Source organism: Elgaria multicarinata, chromosome 10, assembly GCF_023053635.1.
Source record: "Elgaria multicarinata webbii isolate HBS135686 ecotype San Diego chromosome 10, rElgMul1.1.pri, whole genome shotgun sequence".
Lineage (NCBI taxonomy): Eukaryota > Metazoa > Chordata > Lepidosauria > Squamata > Anguidae > Elgaria > Elgaria multicarinata.
Window position 1 is genome coordinate 15,061,295 of NC_086180.1, and position 12,806 is coordinate 15,074,100.

A 12,806-nucleotide genomic window follows, 5' to 3' on the forward strand; every position below is an offset into this window, starting at 1 on the left:
GCATGCATACAAATGACACCTGCTGAAATTCCCCTTTCTATATAACTGTTAAAGATACAGGAGCCCTGACCTTTCCATATGGTCACCCTAATTTCCAACTCATTTTTCCTACAGTATTGAAACTGTAGCATTGCAGAAATTTGTTATTCATACTGACACCCTACAGAAGTTTACTCAGAAGTAAGCCCCATGTAGTTCAATGGGAATTACTCCCTTGTAAGTGAATGTAGTTTATCTTTCACGTTATTAATTTATGATATAAAACGACAGTATCGTCATGACACCTTAAAGACTGATCTGTTTAATGTGATGGCCTGAACTCACTCCATTCCCGCATCTTGTGTACAAAGCCCTAAACAACTTGGGATCAGGATACCTGAGAGAGCGCCTTCTCCCTTACCAACCTGCCCGGTCACTGAGCTCATCCGAGGGCCTGCTCCTGGTGGTTCCACCTAGATCCATCCTCTGATTAGAATCCACCAGGGGAAGAGCCTTCAGCGTGGTGGCACCCTTCCTGTGGAATTCCCTGCCTCTGGAGGTCAGGCAGGCGCCGACCTTGTACTCCTTTCTGCGCCTCCTGAAAACATCTTCATTCCAAGAAGCCTTTCTTTAACATGCAGCCTTGGATTTCTGTTTTTTGCTTCTTTTTAAATTTTGTTTTAACTGTTTTATTCTGTTTTTATTTTCATTTTACCTTGTACACTGCTCCAAAATTTTTCAATAGGGAGCATTATATAAATATTCTAAATAAATAATAATAATAAATAATCTGTAACTACTGGGCAATCCAGGTTTATGTAGGATTACTCAGGAGTAAGTCCCACTGAATTCAATGGAGCTTTCTCTCAAGTGAGTGTGCATGACAATGCAGCCCATGCTGGCTTCCCTGGGAGTAAGCTCCATGGAACACAGGGCAACTTACTTCTGAGTAACCCTGCATAAGATTAAGCTTGCAACAAATCTAACGCGCTGGAATTCTTGCTTCGTGCTCGGCTGAACGTCACGGGGCGGAGTTACTGTGAACTGGGGCGGGCTCGATAAGAGAAGTCGCTCTGCGATTGGATGCCAGGCAGCCCGTAGGCGGGGTGATCTCACGTTCAGGTTAATTATATGCCCTACCTGGGGGGAGGAGGAGCGTGTGACGAGGTAGGGGCGCGGCTTCGGGGTTGGGGCGGAGCGAACGGCTGGGCGCTGCTGAGTCATTGGTTACTTTGATGGTGGTGGGTGGGGGCTAGCTCGTGGCGCTGCTGAACGATTGGCTGCTTGGAAGGGACTGGGCGGGGTTCGGCAGCGGTGGAGGCGAGGCGGCGCACGGTTGCTAGGGACGCCGCGGCCCTGAGGTAGCCCGCGAGTGGCTGATGGCGGGCATGGAGGGAGACGACGCCGGGGCCGCCTTGGACCAAATCGTTACCCAGTTTAACACCTACGAGGATTATCTGGATTCGCAGATCACCACGCAGGACCTCTACTACTTGGAGGTGAGCGGGCTTTTCATTCACACTCCTTCGAGCATTGAGGGCCTCTGAGCATGTGCAGAGTGTATCTGCCCTCCCGCTCGCCACTGTGAATAACTGCAACCCTCACAAACAGCCTCTGAGTTTTTCATAACGGAGGTCGCTTAAGCACTGCTGTAGTGTTGTGTCTTAACGGCCACATCCTGCTTTATGTTGGTTTCCCAGGTAATCATAAAACGTGTGAATGGACAAACACGTGTATCATACAGGTACACGCATCAGGGAAATGTGATGGGTAGATCTGTTGAGTGTGCTCAGGTTTGGAAATAGTGTGATTAAGGCACACACATCTCACCAGCATTTAGTTGTAATAGCCAAGGACAAAGTGGGACCAAGATGGATCCTTGCCTAGGCTTGGTGTTCAGTTGGAGGATCAGGATGTGGGGCTTGTGATTGGGTGGCACTGCTACCATAGATGCATGCCAGCCTTCTCCAACCTGGTGCCCTTCAGTTGTATTGGACTCCAATTCCCATATGCTTATGTCAGCTGTAATCAAAAACTGGAGGGCACCAGGTTGGGGAAGGGTGACATCTAAGGTAAAAGAAGAAAAAGAGGGCTGTAGCTCAATGGCAAAGCACTTGCTTTGGATGCAGAAAGTCCCAGATTCAATCCACATCATCTCCAGATAGGACTGGAATAAATCCTGCTTGAAACACAGGAGAGCAATTGCTGCCAGTCAGTGTCAAAGTGCTGGGCCAAATGGATCCATGGTCTGACTCAATACAAGGCAACCTCGTGTGTTCCTAAGAGAGCCCCAATTATGCAAGTTTGGGCTGAAGTTGGGTCTTGGGTATGAAAAAACTGACAACTTCTGTTCCGGGCTGTGAACTGGCGGAGGAGGAAACGGGAAGAGATAGTAGAAGTTAGGGTACTTGGAGAAGCAAGCAGGTATAGATTTTTAGGCTTTTTACTTGAGAGGCCATAGCAGGAACAATTCTGCCAGTTGTGCTTCTGCTGAGATGGCAAAACTTGCACCTAGTGAAGTTTCTACTGTTGGGAGGCTGTTTGAGGTACAAAGCCCCCCACCCCACCCCACCCCACCCCCGGGTCTCAATATAGAATTCAGAAGGACACTGAAAAACTTGGAAGTGGCGTGGCATGGGGGAGGTTGAGTGCTGAGCGCACGTCCCTAGCAGAGGGTGATGGAGTGGCCAACTTTAAGCTGTGGTTACTCCAAGTAGGCCTCATTCCATGGAATAGGATCAATTGTGTGGTAGATGGCAGCAGTGATCCCAGGTTTCTCTGTGCCCCCCCTCCCCACACACACACTGTGGTAGTGGCAGACCTTTCCTGTGTGAGGTGAAAAGTGGCCAGGGCCTTCTCTCCAACCTTCAGAGGTTTATTTATTTGTTTAAAAGATTTAGAAGCCCCCTTTTAGGAAAACCTTCCCTAGGTGGTGTACAAAATTTAAACCCACCAGACGCAGTGAAACCATGATAAAACACAATAATGAAATCCAAATTAACAATGAAAACCATAAAGCTCTGCCTTAATTATAGGCCAAGATAAATTATAGGCCAAGTCTTTAGGGCCAACTTCAAGGCCTTTTATTTATTTAAAAGATTTATAAGTTGCCTTTTAGGGGGAAAAAACTCTTTACAATGTTACAATTGGCGTACAACATTTTAAAACACAAAGCACACTAAAACAATGATAAAAACAAAAACCCAGTTAACACCATATACACAATAGCATACAGTACAGTCCTGACTCAATTGTAGGTTGAGGTAAATAAATAAGTTTTTAGGGCCAGCTTGAATAGGGTGACCATATGAAAAGGAGAACAGGACTCCTGTATCTTTAACAGTTATATAGAAAAGGGAATTTCAGCAGGTGTCACTTGTGTGCATGCAACACATGGTGAAATTCCCTCTTCATCACAACAGTTAAAGCTGCAGGAACCATGCCCTCTTTTGAATCTGGTCACTCTAGTATAGCTTCTGCAGCTTTAACTGTTGTGATGAAGAAGGAATTTTGCCAGGTGCTGTATACATACAAATGACACCTGCTGAAATTCCCTTTTCTATACAACTGCACAGGAGCCCTGACCTCCTTTTTGTATGGTCACCCTAAGCATGAAGGCCTGTAATGATGGGGCCTAATGGGAAAATATGGGAAGATTACAATGGATGATGGTGTCATGTGGAATTTCCATAAAACCAGAGTGAACCAGCCATGCCAATTCCACAATAATTTCTCATCTGGAAGCAGTTTAAGGTCTACCAGACACATCCTTGCCAAACTGCCATTTTGAATGTCCTGACAATTTTCAGTTGCTTTTCTGCATCTTCACTGGAAACTGCATGCTTGCCCTCTCTAGCATACACTTGCCAAAATAAAAATAAAAGAGTCATCTGCCTCAGAGCAAATCTGTCCAGAGCAAAGGTTAGTCCTGTCCCTATTCCATTATGTGGTGAGGATGAAATTACTGCTTCTGGCTAAGTGCTATGACTGAAAAGCATTATTTGCACAGCTGAAAGCCAGTTTTGTCCCAGTATTGTTTAATACTGCAGGTTTTAGACATTGTCCCTCATAAATCTCTTTCTCTTTCCTCATTGCCTTTTTTTCCTGTTCTCTGATACGCTATGCTGAGGCTCCTGTCCTTTGAGAATGAGAATCCAAGGGCAAGCATGCAGTGCAAGAATTTCCAAGAGATATTTAAGGAGATTGTTGAGAATGTAGAGGGAAGTCGGGGCAGGCTAGAGACTAGAATGGGGAAGAGATGAGTCATAAGACTGACAGGGTAACTGACAACCGAAATCAGGTGTGAGGATATACATGGGTTAGGGTTAGAATTAGATATATTAAATGTAATTAGCTGCTTCAGTGGAGCAGTGAATTAAGAGCTCACTGCAAAAACAATCTTTCTGCATGGTTCTTTATAAAGAGGAATTTAAGCTCTGCTCTTGAGATTAAACAGAAGAGAATATGAAGGGTAGCGAAGTTGGAAAGCAAATGCTAAACCTGTGGCTTCAACATCCTTTTCCTCCATAACAGCACTCAGTGGAAGATTGGCTTTAGGCCTTGAAAAGTGTTGCTTCCCAACCATGGAGTGAGCTCTTTGTGGAAGCGGGATGAAGAGGTGGAAGCAAGATGATGATGATGATGGGGAGATAATGGCTGCTGAGCGAGGGGATCTTTTCTCTTCTCCCAGGCATTTTAACAGCATTTAACAATGTTAAGTTTGTTTTTAACGGACCCCAGAAATGTTGTTTTTCAATGGATGCTGTTGTTTTTATACTGTTTTTATGTTTTTTTATTTTTGTATACTTTTAATGTTAACTATTTTTAATTGTTGTAAACCGCCGAGAGAGCTTCGGCTGTGGGGCGGTATATAAATGTAAATAAATAAATAAAAGTAGATTGAACTATGCCTGCCACAGTAATAATTTCCACCTTTGGCAGTTACGTTGCACATATCGCATGATACAGTTGGAATTGTGGGTGGGTTCTAGCAGGGCACGTTTTTCTAAACTCTCCCCTGCTCCAAGAACATCCAGCTTTATTTTGAAAATAATAATAAAATCATAGAATAGTAGAGTTGGAAGGGTCCTATAAGGCTATCTAGTCCAACCCCCTGCAAAAGGCAGGAATCCACCTTAAAGCATACCTGACAGGTGGCTGTCCAGCTGAATCTTGAATGCCTCTAGTGTGGGAGAGCCCACAACCTCCCTAGGTCATTGGTTCCATTGTTGTACTGCTCTAACAGCCAGGAAGTTTTTCCTGATGTCCAGCCGGAATCTGGCTTCTTGTTACTTGAGCCCATTATTCCGTGTCCTGCACTCTAGGATAATTGAGAAGAGATCCTGGCCCTCTTTTGTGTGACAACCTTTCAAGTCCTTGAAGAGTGCTATCATGTCTCCCCTCAGCCTTCTCTTCTCCAGGCTAAACATGCCCAGTTCTTTCAGTCTCTCCTCATAGGGCTTTGTTTCCAGACCCTGAACATTCTCATTACCCTCCTCTGAACATGCTCCAGCTTGTCTGCATCCTTCTTGAAGTGTGGTACCCAGAACTGGATGCAATACTCAGAATGAGGCCTAACTAGTGCCTTTTGGATTAACCCAGCCTTCCCCAACCTGGTGCTCTCTAGATGTTTGGACTTTAGCTCCCATCAGCCCCTGCCAGAATGTCCAATGGTCAGGAAGGCTGGAAGTTGTGGTCTCAAACGTTGGATCCAAAAGGCAAAAAACGAAAGGAAAAGCAGTGGATAAGCAGATGAAGGGTGTGACACTGTTTGCAGCCCATGGTGAGGTAGGAGGAAGCCAAATTGGAGGAAGGGGGAACATGTGGTATCTGCCATAAGGTCATGTGGGACAATTTGGGATCTAACTGAAGAGCGCAATGCAGACCAGTGCTGGTTGACTTACCAGGAGAAGATGATGTTGGGAATGAGGGAGTCAGGCAGGGATGCTACATTGTCCACAGGTCCCATTAGGTCTACTGAGCCACTCCCCACAAAATGTATGTGCTGTTCATGATGAGCATGCTGTGTTCACTGTCACCCTATGGCGTTTTAAAATGATATAGCACATCTCTTGAGGAAACAACCTGGCTAATGCTGGAGCAATAGTTGGCACATGACAGTCAGTGCCCCCTGGATTAGCTAACTGAGGAATGACCTAACTCGCTCATGGTTTGAGTAACACTATTGTAGTCTGTATGTTGCCATATCCTTACTAATTAAATAAGTGTCCGGGTTGTGTGTATTTGTATGGAAATGCGTAGAATCTTACAGGACTTCGTTGAGCTGGATTTCGTAAATAGCTGAAAATCAATTCTATCACTTTGTCTCCTGTTTCCAGCAGGGAGCCATCAAATTCCAAATTGCTCCTGCAATCAAGTCAGATGTGGCAGGCTTTTGGCTGAGCTGTGATAAGGCTGGTAAATGAGATGGAAGGCAAAACTGGCATTTACATTTCAGCTGACGTTCTTTGGGTCTCAATGAAAAAGGGAGTTTTGAAGAACACTCATGCTCCTTTCCCATGCCTTGCTGATATAGTTAATGAGCTCTTATGGTTTAGGACTCTTTTATTTGTAAGGTTTATTTAGATCAGCGGTGGGTGAACTTCAGTCACGTGAGATCTACTTTGATTTTATCCTGGAACCCTGAGATCCATCAGCTGGATCCAAGTGCAAATAGTGGCTTTGAAAGAGGGGTGGACAAACATTTAAAATTAAGAAACAGGAGTCATTTGAATGCATTTTAGCTCACAAAGTTCCAGAACTAAGCTCGCAGCCCTTTCACCAAAAAATCTGTTCTTCCTCCCAAGCTTCCTTCGATAGATATATATTGTGGCCTGCCACATGTTTCACACTCCCTTCCCAGGGCTGGCACCAAAACACAGCATTGTCAGGCACATGCCCCCAACACACACACCAGTTGCTGGGAAACACGAGTGCAAGGGTGCTGTTGCACTGTGTCTTCGTTGTGGGTCCCTGATCGAAAGCTTGTTGGCCACTGTGTGAACAGAGTGCTAGACTAGATGGACCCTTGGTCTGATTCAGCATGGCTCTTCTTAGGTCATAGAATCATAGAATAGCAGAGTTGGAAGGGGCCTACAAGGCCATCGAGTCCAACCCCCTGCTCAATGCAGGAATCCACCCTAAAGCATCCCTGACAGATGGATGTCCAGCTGCCTCTTGAAGGCCTCTAGTGTGGCAGGTATGGGCTCTAATCCCATCCTCTCAGCGGCCACAATTGTGGCTGCATTGTTATTTTCCCAAAATACAACGTGCCATGGTGGGGTTTGAGTCATTAATAGTAATCATTTTATTGTTTACCTATGAGCCATAAGAAAAAGAAGGAAATTTATTGTTGAGCAACAAATATAGTTCTTTATTTCTTGACTGTCAACACAAATAACAAAACACAGAACATAACATCATTTCCATTATCAAGCAACAGAAAACACACAGATTTGGGACATATAACAAAAGTCTTTCTGAGTCTAAACTTAGCCATTGGATAACATAATGGACAATACCCTCAGTAACAGTTTTACAAACTCACTAGAATACTGTTCCAATGCTAATTTCTTATAGCACCCTTCTAAGAAAGCAGAAGGCATAGCATTACATCAATTCTGTGATAACATTCCTACGTTAAGCTAAAGCAATAAGTTCCAAATAACTGGCTTTCTGATGATCTAGCTTGATACATGGATACAATCTAGAAAAGCTAGAAGAATGGATGATTAACGTATCAGTCAGAAAGTCTTTTCCAAACACAAAAAGCCTTAATTGGGATTTGGAACTAGACTGGATCTTAGTCAGTTGATCATCAGGATGTCTAGCAAGTGTCTGTAATGCAGTTAATATCTTTTGAGAGTTTAAGGGAGAGAGATTTGACCTTAAATGCCAAATATGAAGATGGCAAAGTTAACGTTCTAGTATGAAAATTTAGGAATTAGATTTGTATTCTAGCCCAAATAAAAAGGCTAACCCACTTCTTCACAGTCTTGAGACACAGGGGTTCTAACAGGTAAAGCCAATACTGTTTTTAGAAAATGAATTTGGACCTTCCTCATCTCCTGAATTTATGATTGGCTAAAGCCCCAAAGTTCCACACCATATAACAGAAGGAACAACCTTAGCTAAAAAGATGTTAAGAACCAGGGCAACCAATTGTCCACAGTTTGTATAAAACAGCTTCATGATGGCTCTTGCAGTACATCTTGCTTTAATGAGAATAGCAAACTGCTAGGCTTTTCAAGATAACAAAATGATTTAACCCAGTCTTCCCGAACCTTTTGCCCTCTAGATGGTTGGACTTTAGCTCCCATTACCTTAATCTGGTATGGCCAATGGTCAGGAATTTGGGGAATTGTAGTCCAAAGCATCAGCCAGGCACCAGGTTGGTGAATGCTGATTTATAGAGCAATCCGATGTCCCCTGATCAGTGGCTGGGGGGCACATAGGATTGTTTGGTTTCTGGGAACTGTGGTCGGAACAAGGGCCTCTAGGCCCAGAAACCGCTCTCCCTGTCCCCTTATAGGTGGCATGATTTTCTCTGGTTTTCTTGGAAATGGAGCATGGAGATGGTGAAAAGGGAGCGGTCCAGGGGGTGGAGAGGAGAGGAGATAACAGAAGCAGCTTCCTATCAGGACTTCAGGCTCCTTCCCTCCTCCTCCCCAAGGCCATGGCTAGATGGGTGAAATTGCCCATCTAGGAAAATCGACCATCTAGGCAAAATGCAAGGCAGCTGGAGCAAGGAGGAGAGGATAGCTGGCAGCCTCCGATTACAGAGTCTGGCTACTATCCGGATAGGATTGCACCCTTACCCTGTTGAAAGGAGTTACTAGAAATTGACCAGTTAAATATAGAGAATCCCTTTACAAACACAACCTCTTTAGCTTTTAGTAAAGTTAATTCTTGGCTGTTCCTCCTGAAAAAAAATTGGTCAGCAGGTCCATCTGCTTCTTAAGACTGATCAAGGATAATATAACCATATCATCTGCATATAAAAGAATTATGATCTTTCTGTTCTCTGTTGCAGGTGGACATGCATCCAGTTCCCTAACAGTTGAACCGAATCATTAACATAAAGATTAAAAAGAAGGGATGTTAGAACACCACTCCCTCCGTTTAACTCCCTTCGTAATTGGAATTGGGTCAGACAAAAGCCTACTCTTGTCTACTCCAATTTTAGCAACAGTATCTTGATAGCAAACTTTGGAGAAGCGTCAGCAATGTAGAGCCTCTATCAAGAGCAAGCAATTTAGCCCACTACCAGGTTCTTGTCTTTCAAATCAAAAGCCTTGAATTATTCTTAACCATTTTTTCAATAAGATGAGACAAAGTGTAGCAGTGATCAGTAGTGGAATAGTTCTTTAACCCAGCTTGCTTTTTATGCAAAATACTGTTAAGGGAGACCAACTCCTGCAACTTATTAGGAAGAAAAGTAGCATATCTTTTAGAAGGAATATCCAGCAGACTAATTCACCTGTAATTAATTCACCTGTAATCAGCACCATGTACATTGATGGTGCTATATAAATAAATAATAATAATAATAATAACAATTCTGAGTAAGAAAGGGAATACCCGTTAAAAAAGATAAAAAAAGATAAATATAAGCAATTTCCATTCTGTCCTCCTTGTGAGTTCCTGGTCGACCACAGTCTGAACAGAATGCTGGACTAGATGGACCCTTGATCTGATCCAGCATGGCTCTTGTGAAACTTCATTTGCTCTTTCGCTCTGCCCACTGCCAATCTTAATGGAAAAGCAGGCACAGAGCTGTGGCAAGTTTTCTTATTTCTTGCAGGGCCAAAAAGCTCTTATAGCTGGAACCATGGACTTCTGCTAAGAGCTGCGCTACTACATCTACCAAACTACTTGGTTTTCGATTCCTGGTTGACATGTTTGATTTGTGAAAGCTTGGTGCTTCCTGGGTAGGCTCTGTATTTGGTGTACTTTTTTTTTTCCTAGGCTTTTTCTCTGCCCCCTTCCACCTGGGACCCATGGGCATGTAGATGCTGGTAAGATGTGTGTGAGTGCCTAGCAGAGTGTCCATGTGAGTGTCTAGCAGAGTCCTGTGCATTGAAGAGCTTAATTGTTTAATGGCCCTTGATTTAAAAAATCCATTAAAAGCAAGCTGGGAAGTGGATTTGGGGATGCCTATAGACCCCTTTGGGATGTGCGTTTCATTTCTGGCTTAATGAATGTAATAAGTACAAGGGCAATGGAACTTTCTCATTGGCAGTTAACCCCAACCAAGGCTCAAAAGTTCTTCAAAACAGCTGCAACTAATTTTGGGATGGGTTAGGACAAGAGTTTCACACTCACCATTAATAAAATATCACCATGACTAATGCTTGTAATTCTGGGTATTTTCTCGAAGCATTTTCAGTCTGCACTGCATAAAGACACCCATAAGCTGCAGCAAGAGCAATAATTGCAACCAATTGGAAAAATGTAATGAGCTTATCAATCAAGGCTTGGTTTCGGAGGCATTCAGATCATTTTGGAACGGACAACCTCGTCCTCTATATGAAGGTTGCTAGATGCTATGCAAACCCCGGAACATTTTATGCAATATGGTAACCATTTTTGTGGGATGTTGATCATACAATTTCAGCTTCTACCCTTTGATTCTTGTAAGATTTTGCTGACTTATTAAAAGAAAATATTTACAGCCTGAAGGTCTTGTGACTCTGTACGCTATGCCTCCTAACTAGGTTGCAGTAGAAAGAGAGAAATGGGAAGATCATGGGCACGGGGGTGGAGACCTGCAGTATCCTGTGGTGCTTCAGAAGCTGTCTAGGGGCAATAGGATTGCTCTCTCCATGTATTTATTTTTTCCTCCTGCCTCTCCAGCTCTTTTTCCTTTTGTATCATGTCTTTTAAATTGTAAAGCCCTATAAAGCCTTATACGGCTTGGTTCCAGACTGTATTCTTCCTTATGAGCCGGCCTGTGCCCTGAGACCTTCAGGGGAGGCCCTTCTCTCAATCCCGTCATCATCACGGGCATGCCTGGTGGGAACACGGGAGAGGGCCTTCTCGGTGGCTGCTCCAAGGCTCTGGAACTCCCTTCCTAGGGAGGCTAGACTGGCTCCCTCATTGCTGTGTTTCCAGAGGCAGGCAAAACCTTTTTTGTTCCAGCAGGGCTTTGGAAATTGTCTGGACCTCTGTTAATGTTCTGGATATTTTTTTTTAATTGTCATTTGTCCTTTAATTTTTAAAAAAATGTTTTAATATTACAGCTAATTTAGTTATTAACTTTTGTATATTTCTATATGTTTAATTGTATATGTTTTAATTTTATAAAGCCACCTTGAGTCCCAGTACTGGGAAAAAGGCAGGATACTACTACTACTAATAATAATAATAACTGATGTGACTAAGGAAAAGGTCAAAACTATTCCGTTAGTCATATCAAATAATAATAATAATAATTAATAATCTGATGGCAGACAGGTATTGTTTTTTACTGATCTGTGTGCCTTTTTGGCTGAGGAGGAGGGTAAAAATGCTTAAAATCTATAAATAGATTGTGTTTTATTGTTTTCCTTAATTTTTTCAGGCTATGTTTGCTTCACATTCACTGAGCTGAAGTTTTTAAATAAAGAAACTGTTACTAAAAAACTCTCAACTCCTGTTGATGTGTACAGACCTATGCCCCCTTCCACCTTTTCTCCCCAACCCTTATGCATAATATACACACAAACACACCTGATACTTGCACCCCCTTAAATGTTGGTGTTTTACTGTCTTGAGTTGCTGCACTGGTGCAAAATAGCGACCATTAGTGTTGCAGCTGTGGAACAACCTTTGCAATCTGTCCCATGTATTTTGTGCTTCGCACATCAAGCAAGAAAACTGGGCTGACAGAAGGCCAGAGAGGATTTTGGGTGGTCTGTTCTCCAGTTGCAATAACTACACCCATGCGGTACTGTTGTGATGCTTCAAAAGAAAGGGTGTAGCCACCATTTTCTTTGGTTGCTGTATTGAGTCTGAAAGGTTGTGTCTAGAATGCCACATCAGGAGTTGTAGCATGCCTAGAATGATCGAAATGTTGAGTAAAATTGGGGTTGTTGTGCTTAAAGGCTGCCACTAGGTGGAAATATTATTTCACTTTTGTTTAAGTGGTGCTATTTGAGCACATAAGGTGCGTTGTAGGAGACGAATCGCTGCACTTTGCAGAAGTGTGTGCCTGATCATTTTGGCCCTAAATTAATGTTCCTTAGGTACTGATCCGCAAGCTGCACAAGGCCTGTCAAAGCTTTACCTTCCACCACTGCTGCCCTCACTAATTTCTTTTATCGTTAGTATTGTTATTAATGTTATTATTGCAGTCGATGTATTTGCAGACTCATAGAATGACACATATGGGGCACAGGACTGGGGCAGTGGCAGCCCCCATGAATAGCGGGGTTATAGGACCCATTGGGGGGGGGGAAATGGGCTGTTGTGCCACACAACAAAACTACCCCATAGATGTACATGTTTGAAATAATTGGTATCATTAAAAATTCAAAAGTTCTTAAAAGTGCTCCAATTTAACAACTGTGTCCTGGAGGTGAATGATGTAACATGGACTCAAATGACAAATGCAAATTTCAGTCAGGCTCATACGGGAGGAGGTGGTCTTTCAAATAACCCAATCCCAAGCTCCTTAGGTGCTTTGTAGGTAAAAACCAGCCCCTTGAATTGGACTGGGAAACAAATCCAAAGCTGATGCAATTTTTTTCCTAGGTTCGTATTATACTGTCTGTAAAATGCATGCCAGATAAGAATCTGGTTCCTTCATTTTGCCCTAGCTAAAGTTGCCAAATATTTTTCAAGGATAG

General features: G+C 43.2%; 1 protein-coding gene across 1 annotated transcript in view; it reads left to right on the forward strand.

Moving 5' to 3' along the window:
* Positions 1-1,358: 1,358 nt before the first annotated feature.
* CFAP299 (cilia and flagella associated protein 299) overlaps positions 1,359-12,806 on the forward strand; it is a 324,354-nt gene continuing 312,906 nt past the window's right edge. Inside the window, exon 1 of the mRNA XM_063136207.1 lies at positions 1,359-1,478. Coding sequence (XP_062992277.1) covers positions 1,359-1,478 — 120 coding nt within the window. The remainder of the gene's footprint in view (positions 1,479-12,806) is intronic.